The following is an 18,356-nucleotide window of genomic DNA, read 5'->3' on the forward strand; positions in this document are numbered from 1 at the left end:
TATGGTTTGAGACACGCACTTGCTTGGGGAGCTTCAGTACCCTCCTAAAGGTATTAATGTCCCTCCAGGTCCCCACATTGGCATCAAAGATCCTGGGCTCCTCCCAGGTTCTAGAATTCATGGGTATTGCACTTGATAGCAATCTCATGGACAGTGTGGACAGTGGTGGACTTCATATGAAACAGATAGAGGTACTCGTCGAGATTCAGAATTAAACTGATAACGGAGACAAATCTGGGCATGGCTCAGGCATTTTTTGTGACCCCTAAAAGATAACAAAAATACTAAAAAAATATAATTTATTTTCCCTATTTCTTTGTGTGCAGACCTAAACGAGACTTTGATGGCTTAAAATAGTGGTATCCCTAAGCAACCGAACATCCAAAAGTTACTCCCCAAAGCCAGACGAGGAGCATCCCAGTCAGTTTCATACAGGAGATGTGGGATCCCCCGGCTACACCGGTGCTGTCAAGGCTGCTGGTTGTTCTCCAAATCGGAGCCTAGAGAACAAGGCCTTTTCTCGCACGTTTTGGCAGCATCAGCATCTATACCTCATCGACAAAGTTCATCAGTTTGGGTTTCCATCGTTCTTTGTAACAATCAGTCCTTACGAATGGACATTTCCATTTCCCCTCTTCATTGAAGTTCTTCGGGACCACTATGCAAAGGACGTCAGTGCCCTACCAATATTGGAGACCATCCATGTAGCTCACGTCTGGAAGACGATCATCTTCGGAAACTGCCGGCAACCCGGCCAGAAAAACGTCTTAACATATTTCTATAGATTGGAGTTAAGAGGAAGGGGAAGCAAAGAGGAACTTTGCATCTCCATATGCTTGTGTGGGAGACCATCCATGTAGCTCGCGTCTGGAAGACGATCATCTTCGGAAACTGCCAGCAACCCGGCCAGAAAAACGTCTTAACATATTTCTATAGATTCGAGTAAAGAGGAAGGGGAAGCAAAGAGGAACTTTGCATCTCCATATGCTTGTGTGGGTGGACATCTCCGCGACAAGGGCCGACCTCCTCCATGAGTCCGTCCCTTGGGACAATGCAGATGATGCGTTCCTGGTCGCCTCTACCCAGAAATCAGACAAGTCTTGCCTCCCAGTCAACCACCATCCTGACTCGTTCATTACAGATACTCTGGGGAATACCACCATCCAGTGTCTTCATACAGAAAATGACACAGACAGGCACATAAGGCTTACATTACCACTCTACTGGGGTCCCTGCAGTGCCACACTGACATCCAATTAGCAGATGGCTAATCTAAAATATGTGAGCTCGTATGTGACCATGATGCACGAGTCTGCCGCCTCAGAGGGTCTGTACTGCGCCGATGTCACTGGGTATCAGACCGCCAACACTTTTCTGTGCACAGTAAAGCCTTTGGAACCGGAGATGATCTTCCAATTAACAAACATAAAAGTCTGCTGGACAAACAAAATGACTATTTTGTTTCGTCCACACTTTCCTTGACCAAACAGACAGCAACAAGGTCTACCAAATGTATCTAGAACGCCCTGCAAAGGAAGCTGACCAGACCCTCCTGCAATGGCTCAGAAGCCACCAGACCTCTGGTAACCAACCCTTGGGGAGTGCCGTAAGAGAGCTACTTCTGATACCTATCTTTCTCTTTGGAAATGCAACGCTCTAACAACACAAAACACTCTTTCGACTCTATTGCAGTGCTACCTTGTCGTGGTCAGAGTTCCCAGAAACTCGTTGGTACATGTACCCATATTTTTACACTGAACTATATATACATATAGACCTGCCAAACCCTGGTAAAGGAAAATCTGGAGATTCTACAAAAATAGTAAGATTTTTTTCCCTAATAGATTAAACAAACCCTATTTCTGCTGCATACAATATTGCTAGCAAAGGCCTAGCGGCTGGGAAAAAACAGTCGACACTTTTATGTTCACAAATGGTCAAGTACACTGAACAAAGTACCAAATAAATTTAGTGCATTGTTCTGTGTCATTAGTTTAACACTTTACAGTACTGGCATTCCCATTACTTTACCATTTTATTAAATCAACAGGTAATATTTCATTTTAGCTAATCCCCCCCCCCCCCCCCAAAAAAAAAAAATGTGAGATTGGGAGTCTTTCGTGAGGCTGGGAGAAGAGAAAGATCTGGTGACTCACACAGAAGGAGGTGGCAGGTCTAACTTGTTAAAAGTGCACAGTTAATACAGTAAATCATAAATAAAGCAGCAAAAGCTGCTTCAGCTTGTTTAGTTGCAAAGCTGCAAAAGGTGTATTCTTCCATGCTAAGGCCTCCTTACAATTGCTTCTGTGTTTCATCTTTTTGTGGTCATACAATATGACCTGACCATATTTTTATTTTACTTTTTAGGGAGAGGTGTGTTCACCACAAAGTTGTTTTCAAAGGGTGATTTTCTGCTTGTATACAGGGGAGAACTAATCACAGGAGATGAAGGATCTGAAAGAGAAGACTTGTATAATCCAGACTTGGGAAGCTTTCTCCTTTTCTTTAAAGATGGTTCCAAATGCTTGTGGTAAGAACTCAATCTTTCTAAAAGAACTGAATTTGATAATTTGACGTCAGTTAAGCAGCAGATGCAAGACAAAGTGTGGTCTTGTACAGGCTTAGCAGGCCTTCTGAATTTCGTTTCAAGGCCGTGTGATATTACTGTCAACATATCACTTTTTATGGTAATTGTTCTGGGATAGCTTGTTCCAGGCTCCCGGTAATTGGGATCAGTGAAAATCCAGCTGAGCAAGGGAAGAAAAAGAGGGAAGACTAAAACTGCTTTCGTCTCCCCTTGTTTTTTCTCCCTGTTTGCCCCCTTTCTTGTTCCTGCCCTCCCCCGGGGTCAGAGGTAATAATTTTTTTTAGGGCGTGTCAAAATAGACAGAAATGCAATTAGATGCATCCATCATTAACATGTATCATGGCAATATATTGGTTTGAATTTCTAATTTTCTAACATTATAACTACAGTTATTAATGATTGTTACATTTAGTGTTGATGCCACATTCTCGAGTGGTTTAGGAAGACTTCTTAATGATGCTTCACCAAACAAACCCAATTGCAACTGTGTAATGAGGAAAATTAAAGCAGAAACAAAGACATATCTCGCTCTTTATGCACTAAGAGATGTTGCAATTGGCGAGGAATTACGCTATAACTATGACATTAAAAATCTTCCTTGGCACCACCTAAAAGGTACATCTAAAACGCAACCTTAAAGGTCCAACAGAGTTGTAGATAAAGATAATAGTTCATTATGGACAAGCAAAAACTTTCTTAGCGGTTGAGCACTCTCTAGCATATAACTATTTTCATTCCATTTTAACCTTCAAAAGCACAATTTTTCTTAATGAAGAGAGGTAGGCCTTCTTTAGAATTTTAACAGTGGGCCACACATGCATCATCTTGGATGTTTCCGTGTGGTCTGGCTAGCTTTTATGATGATGGAGCATTTATTCTTAGAATGAAAGCAAAAATGCAAAATCTGTGACACACTTTAGAGACCTATGATTGCTAAACATCTTACAAAAACTTTGACCATCAGTTGTGCTTGCCATAAGGAACATTGGAGTAGGGCATCAAGGACTTGTGAAATTTGCGGGTGTCATGAACATCCTGTCACCCATGAATGAAAATGCCTAGAGGGACCTCAAGATCAAAGAGTTTTATGAATGTGAAGCTGATGGCATTTATAATGATGGAGTTTCTGGGAATGGTACATGAAGAAAGAGGGCTTAGTTCATCAGGTGGTGTTGTGAAGGCAACTTCACAGTTCACAGGAAAAGCTATTGATGTCGAAATAATGTCAAAGGAATATCAAGAATGTATGGGCTGGAAAGACAGGCCAGGAGTGTGGCATTTGATGAATGGTGGAAAAGCCGTCAAGCTTTTTGACATGCTAATTGAATTGGCTTTTCTGGTTCAATGGATGCCTCTGGTATGCTTGCTATTTTCCAGAGGTCCATCGAAAATTATTCCCTTAGTAATGTTGAGTTTCTAGGAGAAAGAGAAAGCAGAGAGAGTAATTCTGTGTATGGTGACATTGAGGTGACTACTTAATTACTCCCTTCGTTATGTTGAGTTTCTGGGAGATAGAGACAGCAGATCTCAAAATCTTCTTGAGTTATTCTGTGTATGGTGACATTGAGGTGACTAAGCTTGAATGTGTTGGGCATCTCCAAAAATGTATGGGGTCAAGACTGTTATAATCGCTAGCTATTGTGAATTCTTTCCATTTTTTATCAGTTTGTTTATTTTCCTTTGTCTTGCATGACCTTTGGACTTGCAACGGCTTGTTTTTCTGATCATGCTCAAAGTTGACCTTTAGACGGTACAAGGTTCAGTTTTGCGTGCTAAGCGTTCAGTTCTAAGTAATCACTCAATTAAGTAGCAAGTCAAGTTAGTTACAGCCATTCATCCCAGCCTTCAACCTTTACTGTGTGGGACAGATATGTAAGTTTCTTTTGCTTTCTTTTATTATATTACCTCCCTGTGGAATCAGTATTTTGAAAAGTAATCTATTTGTAGAGTTAATTGTTTTAGTGTTATTATCTCAAGTACATGCTCATGTTGTTATGAAATGTACACAAAGTACTTGAGATCCGTAAATGTTTTGTCATTCTCTTGACATCACGATGCACCAGGAGTACCAAACTGATCGAATTCCAGTTTAAATTTTTACACAGACCTCTAGCAACCAAAGACTTTCTATATAAAATTGGGCTTAAGGCAAATGATAATTGCACTTTCTGTCAAGAAGGCCCAGAGTCATTAACGCATAATTATCTCTTCTGGACATGCCACAAAACATCTAACTTTTGGAAGAGAGTATCAGAATAGCTGCAAAGTATAAAGCTAATGCCCAAAACCTCCACCCTATTAAACATTACAGCTTTTGGTCTGAAGCCGGATACGTCCAAATTTGCACTTCAAATTAAGTATTACCTTCTTCTAGCTCGACGTCATATCTGGCTGGCCAAATCTAAAGAAACGTCCCCTAACTTTGACCATTATCTATGCTTTCTGAAATCAAGACTCGAGTCGGAAACAAAAAGCGGCGATATGGAAAAATGGGAACCTCTTGCAGAATATATATGTACTGATTGATAGCATCACTTCTTCTGACTTCTTCAGAAGCAATTGCAGCTATCTTCCAATATCTTCAAACTCTGCCAACCAGCTCGTGCATGCTTTCCATAATCAACCTAATAATATTTTTTTTGTCTTATTAAATCTCCAGCTTGCACAATTTTTTGAGTAAGGTCTGTGTAAGTAACACATGTTATCTGCATTTAGTTTTCCTCCCTTTTGTACCATCTTATTGTGTTTTTTCCTTTTGTAAATACTATTAGTGTCAACATTCTACGTATAGTATTGTAAGCATAATCAGCTTCGTCTAGTACAATAGTTAATGTCAGCTCTGTAAGTAGTTATTTCAAAGTAGTATCTAGTATTGTAATCATTTATTCTGTGTTCTGTAAGGCAATAAAATTATTTTAAAAAAAAATCAAATCAAAAATCAAAAAAAATTAAAAAAAGAATCGTTCTCTGTCAAAGGTTAGGTTATTTTGCAAGTGTTTCGATTTTTACATCTCCGTGACGTTTTGATTTTATGTGCTTTTCACTTAGCTTTGTTCAGTTTGTTGTTATGCATTTGGGGTTCTGCCCCCAGAATGCAAAGGTCCCGTTTTGACCTGTAGTTCTTTGTTTTGTTTTTGTTGCATTTAGTTGTTGATTTCGTTGCATTGTAATACTTATTTTCAGTTTACAAGTGTCATCAATAAACCATTTTGTTGGCTCGAAATAAACAAGTTGTAACCTTCATTGCTTTCAAAGTTATCTATTGATCTGTACCTCCGTAAAGTTCTCTCTCAAATCCGCATGACAAGTCTCTTGTCATATTGATAGTCGATGGATTCTACAAAGACTTCGCTCATTGAAAAAGAGAACAGGGAGGGCAGGCCTAACATTTGGGAAAGGTATTGCTGGAAGGGGAAGATTAGTTGATAACATAATAGACAATATATTATTTACAAGTTTATTATGGGAAAGTGATTCGATGGCTATGCAATTTGCTATTATGGCCATTTGGCATCACACCCAGTCAACGGATGATAACCCAAGTCACAACCTTTGCCCAGTTGGAGAACTTTCATGGTGCCCTTTCCAGAGAGATCAAGCAAAAGGCACCGCAGAGACATGAGCACCCTCTGCCAGCAGCTGTGGCAAAGGCCATACTTCCCTCCTTTGAAGTGCTGAGGGATGTGGATCTTCTTTAATAGAAGATGGTTGCATGGAGGAATACAATCTGGAACGAATCTCTGAATGCTCAAAATGAATTTGGGAGCAGTGATGTGTCCTTTCACCAAATTCCAAGTTACACCTCTGGAAGCACGTACTGACCCCAAGTTTTTAATGGAAAAATTGAATGACGCTGACTGTCGACCCAATAAAGATCAGGAATATTATGCACAGGTGCAAGGTCAAACAGACCTTACAGCAGCCAAGTGGTGTGACTTCATTGTATACACCAGGAAGGGACTGTATGTGGAGAGAATTCCCTTTGTTCTTGTATACTGGCCGAACTTGAGAGCTGAATTTTTAAATTACCATTTCACAAATTTTATTCACTTTTCTTTTGAGGAGTATCAGAAAACGGTGTGGAGATTTGTAGTGGTTTAATGCCATTTTCAGTGACTACAGTTCTCCTTGCGACCACTCTCGTAAGCGACCAGCTCTAGTTACAACCACCATTATGAAGTAACATAGGTAAAGTTGCACAAGAGCCTAGGTGGCCCACACAGCCGGAGCATAGCCCAGTTTCTGTAGCATGAAGCAAAAAGGAGCATTGCTACTCCCCCTTGGATGGGATGCTAGTCCATCGCAGGGTTACCCCCAGCATTATGTCGCCGGTACCCATTTAAACACCTGGGTGAAGAGAGACAATGTGGAGCAAAGTTTCTTGTCTAAGGGAACAACAAAGCAACGAAGAGACCAACCTGGCCTCGAAACAACAACCCTTAAATCCTCCGACCGTCCGATCGAAAGTCCGACACACTAACTACTACACCACCGCGCCTTCACTCCACCATTATGAAACCCTGTTTGAATTCTCACAAACTCTGGAGTAAAGCTCTCACAACAGACCGTTCCCATAAGCAGCCGCGACCACTTTTGGGAATTACGAACTAGTCTTTTCCTTTGTTTTTAAGCTCTCGTAAGCGACCACTCAAAGATTTTGATATGTATTACGACAACTCTTCAGTATCCATTTTGTTGTTTGGCAACAAAAAATATTTGCACCTTTTACAATTGCTGGTGGCTGGAGAACTTTTAACTTTTCATTTTATTCTGATCACGCTGCATTCAAGCAAACAAGAATATCAAACCTTGACCTGTATCCAGATGTCCTGTTTGCTGTTGCTCTAACAAAGAGAGGTGACCACAAATTTTCTGAGACAGGGAGCAGGGATGCAACCATGAAAGAAGAAGCTCTTGTGGCATGTGAGGTCGGAGAATGGTCTTCCCTTGTACACGTAATGGGTATTTCCTCCGTTCTGTCTAGACTGATAGTCTCGTTGTTAGTTGTACCCGACGGTCAAGTTTCGATATCATTGTCTGGTTAACAGAGTTATCAACCCTAGACAGTCTGATATCTCATCCATGCCCAATGAGGAAGCCATAAAAACTCTGTGGTCAAGAGATGGTGACTTGGACAGTAGGATTGGAAGCTGGTAAACCCCAAACCACTTTGTGCCTGTCGTCATAGCATATCCATCACATTTACGTGATGGGCAAGGTTGCCCGTCTACCAGCAATAGCAGCTAATCCGGCCCCAAATGTCCCAGCTAACAAGCCAAAGGTTTCGAAACGAACGGCATCCACTGCTGGCCATAACAGCAAAAAGGAGGAACCGGAGATGAAATAATCAATGCCAATTTCAGCCGCACTGAAACGGAAAATAATGTTGAAATGGAAGAAGAGTTCCCTTGCCTGACCATTCGTAAGGGGGATGACGCAGTGTTTTGCAGTATTTGTTGTCAAGTTCTGACAGAGGCTGGGAAAATGCAGTTCATAATGGGATGTAAGTCAGACAAAAAAGAGACCATGTGCATTCACAAAGAAAGTAAAGGCCATCTGCGTGCTCAGAGGGCACTGCTATCGTAACAACAGCCTGTTTGTGAAAGTGCCCTTGTTCAAAGTTTCACAAAAAGAACAAAGGACTTACAAGAAAGGGACCACAGGGAAGTAGCCATTAAAATGACAACTGCATTCTTCATTGCTAAAGAAGAACTGCCCTTTTGCAAGTTCAGTGCCCTCATTGCATTGCAGAAAAAGAATGGGCTCAAATTGACCACAACCTATGCAAACGACAAAACTTGATAGATAGTTGTGCTCAAATGGTGTCCGTTCTGGGGAAACTCTCCAAGGAAGGGATTGTTGCTGAAATGAACAACAAGCACTTTATCAGTGTAATGGCAGATGGCACAAGAGATGCTGCAGGGATAGAGAATGAGACGGTATTCTGTTGATTCATCCAAGATGGTCAGCCAGTCAACCGGCTGATGGGTCATAAAGTTGTGGAGCACACCCACGCAGAAGGTAAGAGAAAAATATACATTCGTCAGTTGTTGGCTCATTGTGCATTAAACTGTCCCTGTCACTGCTAGAATCTGTCTGCTGGTGCACAGTTTGCTCAGTTGTTGTTTAGTATCCAAGTAGGGACCCTCAAAGTAACTATCTCCCTCCCCTTTGATGAAAGAAAAACTCTATACATAACTTGAATCGCTTTGCTGTTCAATCCCGAAGTAAGAGCGGCCAGTATAATTGGAACCACAGGATTTTACGACTGCCTGATGGTACCTAGGTAGTGACAAACTTTGTATCGGGGTTGTTTAACTAAAACAAAATAAAATTATAAACACTTCTACTGTATAGGCATAATCTATTCTTCAATAATTCATGTTAGTTCTGTGGGGTTTATGCTATGATTCAGTAACTTTGTTCAGGGCTTAAGGGGGCCATCAGTGCTGCCTTCCAAGATGCCGGGTTGAAAACCGGAAAGAGAAGCTGGTTGCTTTTGGGGCTGACAACACTTCCATTTACCTTGGAAAAAAGGGGGGACTTGCTACCTTGCTGAAGAAAGATGTTCCCCATCTTGTTGATTTCCACTGCCTACCTCACTGGCTTGAGCTCGCCATGTTGGAGCTCCAGAATAGTTGCAAGTCTGTTGATGATGTGTACAGTATCCTCCACTTAAAAGCCTATCATTATAGTCCAAAGAGTGTGAGCACTGGAATGCATTGCTAATGAGCTGGAAATAAAGGTAAAAGGCACTCGCTGGCTTCCCCACGTGAGCCGAGCTCTCAAAGTCTTTGTTGGCTCCCCCCTAAGTCTACATCTGAATCCGATCAGTATGCCACCATTTTAATCACATGGAAGACCTAAGTGGGTGGGGCACGGCATGTCATTGAGAAGATGAAAGATATTCATTTTGCTGCCTTTTGCCATTTTTTGGTAGACTTATTTGCCATTTTAAGTCGACTGAGTTTACAAATCCAACAAAATGAAATCATACTTCCAACAGCTGTGTCACTTCTTAAGGAAATGATGATCCAAATTAAGTCTCCGTTAATCGCCCAGTTCATGGTGGACATTTGGAAAAGTTCCAGCAGACGGTGGAAGATGCCCAAAACATTTCAGAGTATCAATTTGAGAAGCTCTCTGAATAGCAGAGCGCGGAGGGATCATGACCGGAAGCTTTCAATCCGAAATTGAAACTGCAGTGAATCTCTGCAAAAAAGGCCTTTGTGAGAGGTTCAGTATTCTCCTAAGTGCAACAAAGCTGCATCAAGTATCCAACAAGGACGCAGCTGCCTATGGCCCCTCAGATGTTGTGCTAGATGTGCTGGTTTTTGATGTGGATTTGTGGACCATCCATTCCAACAAGCTCATCGATTATGGAAGGGAAGAGATCCAGCTCTTAACCAAATGGTTTGGATCCATAGCAGCGTCAGTGCCATCCAAAATCAGTGGGTTTCCCTTAAGATCCAAGTTAACAGCCACTTCTGCAAGATGGCCTATGCCAGCCTTTTGAGACGTAAATTTCGGTAGTGTTTATTCATTAACTGATTAATTTTATTCTTTTACATTTGTACAATTTTATTATTTTACATTTGCACACACATACACGTTTTAACAAGCACTTAGGAGCTCCTTGGTGTCACATGTATAAATAAATTATTATTATTATTATTATTATTATTATTATTATTATTATTATTATTATTATTATTATTATTATTATTATTATTATTATTATTATGAGCAATTCAACCTCAGAAGCGCGGTGACAAGTCCGGAGGCAAGACTGGACATCAAGGCAGGGGGCTTTTGGTCTCGAGGAGTTACAGCATTTTTCGATGTCAGAGTAACGCATGTTAACTCCAAGTGTAACCAGGGAAAAGCAACATCGACAATCTTTAAAGAGCAGGAAGAGGAGAAAAAGCGGAAGTACCAACAGAGGGTGCTGGAAGTTGAAATGGGATCTTTCACTCCCCTAGTTTTTGGAACCAACAGTGGGATGGGAGCTGACTGCAATTGCTTTCTCAAACGCCTAGCCGAGAAGCTCTCAGAAAAGAATGAGGAACCTTATCACATTACTATCACTTGGATTAGAACATTGCTTTCTTTTGAGATTTTAAGGTCGGTACACACATGCGTAAGAGGCTCCAGGACACCTTTTCACAAAATTCCATTTGGGGATTTCATTGATGACTGCCGCTTAAACGCTAGCCAAGCGTGTCTCCGCTAATTTTATAAAGTGAATGATGGCGTGACGTTGTAAATTAGTATTTTAGGATCTTTTTAACAACTTTTTTATTTCATCAAAATTTTAGTCTTACTATTGTTAAAAAATTGTGCTTGAAAATAGTTCTGTTGTGCTTGGAAATAGTCGCTTTTTTTTTTTTTTAATCGAAATGAATTTTAAATATTGAATTGTAAATAGGTTTTAATAGCTCTTTTTTCTACTTTTAACTTGTAAATATCAATTTTGCTTGGAATATTATAATAAAGAAAGATTTTTTTATTATTATTATTATTATTATTATTATTATTATTATTATTATTATTATTATTATTATTATTATTATTATTATTATTGGCAAATGTTGCTGACCAAAGTGCCTTACAAGGAAGACTTTAAGGACTTGTTGCATCATATAGAGATCATTCTGGTGTTGCCCATTTCTGCAGCCCAAAGCGAGCAAGCTGCTTCTTGCCAGAATCAAATCAATAGCAGCACTAGGACATCCCTCAGTGTATCTGTACTAGAGGACTTGATTCATCTTGGAGCTAAATTTAGTCAAATCTTTCTTCCAGAGGAACATAAAGGCGGCCAACAACAATACTCAACTTGTGGAAGACCAAGATTTGTTGAACATTTGCATACATTTATATCAGGAATCACAATCTTTAAGTGGCCTTACTAGCCTTGCTCTGCTACTACAGTCAAACCTCTTTATTACAGACACCAAGGGGACAGGAATAAGTGTCCGTATTATAGAGGTGTCCGTTTTAGGGAGGTAGGCTTTATATGGATTTCAGTCTCTCAGGGACCAAGTGAACTGTCTGTAATAGAGAGGTGTCCGTATTATAGAGGTGTCCATAAGCAGAGATTCCACTGTAGTAGTTACCATTCTGCCAGTCATCCCACAATTATGAAAGTCATGTATTATGTGGCCAAATTAAACAATGCCAAAAGGACCAGGCAAAAAATCATCAGACTTAAGTAGGAAATTAATGAACAAAAAACGTATGTGGTGTCATTGGAAATACAACAGAAAAAAAAATCAAGGTGAAAGGGCTTAATGCCCTTCAAGTTAGCCTGGATGACCTTGGAAAGTACTCCAACAAAAAAATATTTACAGTTTTGTGGCATCCCTGATTACAATGACACAAGAACAAATGTCATAGTTTGCACAAAAACATAAGGAAGGAGATAAACCAGTTTAGGCAAAGTTGGTGACCAACAAAAATCAGTCCAATCTTTAGCAAGCCTGCACAAAAACTTAAGAAATGAGTCAGTCACAGATCTATTCCCAGGTTTCACCACAACAACAGGGACTATTTGAATTGAATTTTCATAAATAAAAACCTGATCATTATTGAAAAGAGATGATGAGCTTGGTGACTTGATAGTAAAATATCTTATTTTTCAAAACTTCTGCAACCAGAAATCTCCAGCAAATGTTTTCAAAGGAGGACACCAGAGGACTCTAAGAACTAAATCTAAGAGAGAAGATGAGGAATATGACCAGCTATGGCCGGAGACCACCCATACAAAGTTCCTTTTTGGTCGTAAGTTTATTTAGCATGTTTTGTTTTATTTTGCTTCTATTTTTGTGCTTCCTTTTCTTGTGTTTTTTTGTTGCTTGAAGTAATATTTGTACAATTTTGTTAGCCCCAGTATTGCAAATATTATGTAAGTAGAATTATCATCCTAATGATCAATAATAAATTATTATACTTTCATATTATATACTACTAATTATCATTAGCGTATCTTGCAATGTTTTTTCTTCTTTTTTATCAGTTACAGTATGTGTTATCATGAATAAATTATCCTCCCAACTCTCAAAGAATATCAAGATTTTAGCCCACTCAGCCTATAGCCTCACTGGTTTAGTATCAGGTGATCTTCTGCAAAATTTCACAGGATAGCTGTTGAATGTTTTAAAATTTCTTTGTCAAGTTTTATGGCAAGAATTTGACTTCTCTTTTCCCTGATACTTTCTACAACAATAAAAATCAGTATGGCTTCATTCAACAAACACTCCTGCATATGGACTTACTAAATCTTCATTCTGTCTATTCCCATGCTTCATCAATCACAATCTAACCAAAATATCACCCAAAACCCACTGCTACATGCAATGCCAACTCTTTACAAGAACTATCCATCACACAGCACAATCTCCTCAAGTATCAACTTCTGCAAAGTGCTCTTTAACATGGAACCCCTTAGAAGAGGAAACTCTGACATGGACCTACAAGTAAGAAGTCAAAGGCCTTCAAAAACCAGCAAAAAGACGGGCAGACCAACCAAGCCATAACTGCTGAGAACTTGAGAAGAATACAAGCAATATGGGTTTAAACAACAATGCTAGAACACCCCAGAGGGTGAAAAAGAGATTTTTTAACCTCCTTTGCTGGCTATGAGCAAGCTAAGAACAAATAACATTTTAGAACCGGCATAGGGAGGGAAGTCAGCATATGGACAACCAGCAGATGAATTCCTTTGTGTTGTCCAAGCCCTCACAGTCAGTGCCAGACATTTTCTTCAACAAAGAAAAAATTACCACTAGGCAAGATGGTGATATAGGCTGATCCTTTATGCAATAAAGCATCTTGTTTCTAGACAACGTTTTTACATCATGTAGCAATTTCATGCTTGACAAGTTGTCAGCTACAGGAAACATGAATGTTACATAGCTGTTTACTCAAGATGTCAAACCAGAGTTCTAAGTTGCTTGTGGAAAGATTAAAGCCCAATTCTTTGCAAGCAAGGTAAGCTGTGTAGCAAACTCTGATTGTTTCTTACATAAGAAAAGAAATATTTTATTGAAATTTATTAATGTACATTCTCACTTTTTACCCTGTATAATTATACCTATTTACATTCCCAAACCCCCGAAATTATAGACCCCCAATGCACATTTTTATTGATGGTTGAAGTTGTTCTCACTGTCAACTCCTTTGAGTTCAAGAATGACGATTATAGACAAATCTATCGGTTTGTTATCTACAGTAACAATACAAGGCTGGTGGGTCCTTGTGTGCCCAACAAGATCTAGAAGAGTTCTTGGCTTTTGCCTCTATCACCTAAACTTGAGTATATGATGTGGTCAGATCACATTTACCACAAATATAAGGCCTGCTTCCCATACAGTACATGTAACTACAGCTTCTAGCACTCATCCAGTTGCAATAAAGTAATGCACTTTTGATGATTTTGCAGAGATAGCAAGAACAATGGAGTCCTTTGTGGCCAACAGATACTCATTGCAACTAGGTTGAGGATAAAAAGGATAGTGTCCATGAAACTGACTTGACAAATGTTGGTGATATCAATCACAATGGTAATAATATAGTGACCAACAGTCCCAATGGGTCTCCACCGTACATACATTTATTTTGGCCCACAGAAAAGCTGCTGCCATCACATTCTTATGAAAGAACCCTTAAATTCAGCCACCATTAATAAAGCAAGATTTTCATAGCCTGTTGGTCATTGGACAGCTTTAGGAAAGGAGCTTGTACAAAACAAAAGCAGATTTTCATTTTTTAAGTCATGAATAATATTAATTTTGTGGGATAACTATTAGTTACGTTTTGCTGTTGAATTTGTGCCATCTTATTATCTCAGTGCCGTGCCATAATATAATTTATGCTTAATTTGAGCAGGCCTAACCACATAATTATAAACATTAAAGTCTTCTCATCACTTCTTTAATATTTTAGCACACATACAGTGTAATTGTAGGTCCCCTATTACAATTTCTTTTTTGTGTGGCAAAATAAAATTAATTGACAATTCCATGGTGCACCAAAACCAACACTCTGTTGAAAATGTAAGTTTAAGTAATTAACTTTAATTTGATCGCAAAATAAACATTCAGCAAAAAGTAGCCCCTCGAAGGTTTGGAGTAACCTTAAACTGAAGGTTGATGAAATTCCCTTGGCTGAACCAGAGGAGGAAGAGGTTAACTCTGGGGTTGCCCCAGAAGCTGGCCCAGAAGATGAAAGGGAATTCACCCAAGTTCACATGGAGGCTAATGCAAATGAGGATGGTGGTGGTTCTGCAAACATCAATGAGATCTTGTTACAGATGAATGTCTGTCAAGACGAGATTTAAGCAGACAGTGCAAATGAAGCTTATCAGTCAGACTTTGATGAAGATGACTTTTAATAATTTTACTTACGTTTTCAAAGAAGCTGAAAGTTTAGAATTACATTCTGATATGAATTTGATAATTCCTTTTCTTTTTTGTAATGTTCTTCTGGTGAAAAATTCAATAAGGGGACAGCATAGAATCTAGAGCAAGTTATTGATGATTCATGTATTGAGAGGTTGACCAAGTGTCTGAAAAAAAAAGGCTAAGCAAAAAACAGTTTTGCTTTCTATGTTAGCTCTTACAGTGCAGGCCAGAATTAAGCGAACTACGCAGACGCGTTTTATACGCAGTAAAAACGCGTATGCGCATATTTTTAGACGCGTCTAAATGTGCACGTTTTTGCCATTGTTATTCATTGCCCTAAGTTCTCTTTGTGTGGTATTGTCAAACAAAACAAAAGACTTCAATGGGTTAACGACAAACACAAAATTAGCATTTTATGAAATCAGCGAGCGAAAGCTATCTTATTTCGAATCTTATCCGCTTCGTAAATACTGGCGGCTTTAAAAACAACTCCCAGCCAATATTGATTATTCACCGTATGTTTTAGAAAATATAAATCTAAGTTAATTAGTCGAATACTACTTGTTCGAAATCAAAGCGCTCTGTGCGCGAACTCGTGAATGATAGGTGAGTGTTTCGAGTTATGCCTTCAGTTATTTTTAAAATTACATGCACATTGTGACTCGAAAGAGAGCCTTTCGAGGTTTCTTCGAAGGGGTGAAAATGGCACAAGTTGGGTATAATTGGAAAGGCACTGTGGCTCCCGTGTTGATTGAATAAAAAAGCATCCAGTTTTCCTTACAAGAACCTCCGTACATCGTGTTGTTGTCGAATGAAACTTGATACATCTGCAGGAATTTGGTTGCCTAGCACGTGACTGAAATCTTCCCGATGTTATCAGCATGGCAATTTCTTTCTGTCATGATTGTTATGTAATTATCCAGTTGTCAAAGGTAGTCCATCTAATTATCCAATCAATCATACCATTATATCAGGTTACAGCTTTGTACTTTAAAGGTTAAGACACGATAGAATAAATTCATTCTTCTGTCCAAACTTGTTGTCCGATCTTAACATGGTGTCAGATCTGGGATCTCTCTAAAATGGATAAATTAGACCCTCCTGATCCACTCTCCTTCGAAGGAAATGTACGAGAAAACTGGAGAAGGTGGAAACAAGAATTTGAGTTGTACCTAGTACCAACTGAGAGTGATGGAAAATCCGACAAGATCAAGTCATCTATTCTACTCACTTGTATTGGGAAAAGGGCGCGTGAAATTTACAACACCTTCACTTTCCCGAGTGACGAGGACAAGATGAAAGTCAGCTCGATCCTAAGCAAATTCACAGCATACTGTAATCCTCGAAAGAACACAACCTTTCTACGTTATCAGTTCTTTTCCTACAACCAACAGGATGGACAGCCTTTTGATGATTTTGTTACCGAACTAAAAAAACGTGCTGAGGAATGTGCTTTTGCCAGTCTGAAAGACTCTCTGATTACTGACAGGATCGTGTGCGGAATGACTGACATCAAACTTCGTGAGCATTACCTACGAGAAACAGATCTCAAGTTGGAGAAGGCCATTCTACTTGGTCGGGCTGCTGAGGAATCGAGAAAACATGCTGAAGAGCTTAAACATGCATCGAAACCCACTCCAGTCGACATGGTCGGCCAAGGGGCGATACCCAAGACAATCAAAGGCGCGACATCAGAGTACTTTGCTAACTGCAAATTTTGTGGTCGTGGACATAATCGTGGAAAGTGCCCAGCATATGGAAAGACATGCAACGAGTGTGGTGCTGTCAATCACTTCGCACAATGCTGCCCTAACAAACCCCGTAGATTTAATCCGCAACAAGCACGCAACAGGCCGATTCGTGAAGTCAATCGCCAGCCTGACATCACAGAGGATGAATGGGAGAATTTTGTCGGTGCGATAACTGTCGAAAGCCTAACGGAAGAGAAAGATGTCAACGAAACGACTCTACACTCAAACAATCCGGAGGATGAGGAACTCGAATGGTCTGTCGTTTTGGAATCCAATGGAACTAACATTAACTATAAGCTTGACACTGGCAGTCAAGTTAATGTTCTTCCGAAAAAGGAATACACTAAACTCCCCCACAAGCCTAAGCTGCATCCAGCAAAAGTGAAGCTCACCGCTTACAATGGCACTGACATACCAGTCGTCGGCAAGTGCATCGTTACTCTGAAGAACGGACATCAAGAATACAAAGTTCTCTTCATTGTGGCAGAAATGGATTCTGTGCCACTCCTAGGACTGAACACTTGCAAGAAACTCTGCCTCATTGACCATGTAATGACTGTAGATTGTGAGTACTCTAATTTAATTAATGAGTATAGTGATTGCTTTGGTGAAATAGGTAGCTTATCTAAAGTTCACCACCTAACCATAGATGGGAATTTCTCCCCTGTTATACAAGCGAAGTTCTCTTTTGGCCAGGCATGTCAACTGAAATAACAGATATGATAGGAAATTGTAGCACCTGTTTAGAGCATAGAAACAAGCAGCAAAAAGAGCATTTAATCCCTCACGAAATTCCCGATCAACCCTGGATTAAAATTGGTGTTGATCTGTTTAACTTAAAGAATAAGAACTATCTGCTAGTAGTAGACTACCACTCTAAGTTTTTTGAGGTTTGCTTGTTAGCAGACACTTTAAGTTCAACTATTGTAACTCACATGAAATCAATTTTTGCACGCCAGGGAATACCAAAGATTGTAATATCTGACAATGGTCCACAATTCTCCTCCTATGGCTTCGCTACGTTCGCAAAACAGTGGGACTTCAAACATGTCACGTCAAGTCTCAGATATCCTCAAAGCAATGAAAAGGCTGAGCGAACTGTGCAGACAGTTAAGAACCTCCTCAAAAAAGCTATACAAGACGGTGAAGACCCATATCTGGCGCTCCTTAATTTTCGCACATCTCCTACAGTGGATGGTGGTCCTTCACCAGCGTTCAAACTCATGCAACGAAACCCAAGAACCTTACTGCCATCTGCAAAGCCATTCAGTGTCAAAGCCCCTAACCACCCATACTCATCAGCACATTACAATCAAGGTGCAAAGTCCCTACCAAGCCTAAGCCAACACGACACTGTCAGAATCCACAACGGTACCTCGTGGGCTACAAAAGGCAAAATCGTTCAACAACTTGAATATCCACCTCGGTCTTACACCGTCGAAACTCAAAACGGACGCAGACTTCGCAGGAACAGTTGTGACCTGCTGATCACCAAAGAGGAGTTTACTCCATCTCCAGACATCGAGATCGTTCAACCTCAAACACTCACTCCGGTTGAACAAGACCAACACTCCACTGACCCGCTCTCCACCAACACTGAGGAGTCACCACTTACAC

The 18,356-nt window shown here is 39.9% G+C and overlaps 1 protein-coding gene and 1 pseudogene across 1 annotated transcript; both read left to right on the forward strand.

Annotated features, from left to right (window-relative positions):
• Positions 1-3,704: 3,704 nt before the first annotated feature.
• LOC146455294 (E3 SUMO-protein ligase KIAA1586-like) lies at positions 3,705-10,220 on the forward strand (annotated as a pseudogene).
• A 5,850-nt stretch (positions 10,221-16,070) lies between these two features.
• Positions 16,071-17,453, forward strand: LOC146455295 (uncharacterized). The gene has a single exon (XM_085094456.1). The coding sequence runs from the start codon at positions 16,071-16,073 to the stop codon at positions 17,451-17,453; it is 1,383 nt and encodes a 460-aa protein (XP_084950582.1).
• The last annotated feature ends 903 nt before the right edge of the window (positions 17,454-18,356 follow it).

This window comes from Pavona decussata, unplaced genomic scaffold (genome assembly GCF_977016875.1).
Source record: "Pavona decussata unplaced genomic scaffold, jaPavDecu1.1 SCAFFOLD_280, whole genome shotgun sequence".
Classification (NCBI taxonomy): domain Eukaryota; kingdom Metazoa; phylum Cnidaria; class Anthozoa; order Scleractinia; family Agariciidae; genus Pavona; species Pavona decussata.

Coding starts and splice junctions, on each gene's coding strand:
- LOC146455295 (XM_085094456.1), top strand. CDS start 16,071: ATGGATAAATTAGACCCTCCTGATCCACTCTCCTTCGAAGGAAATGTA.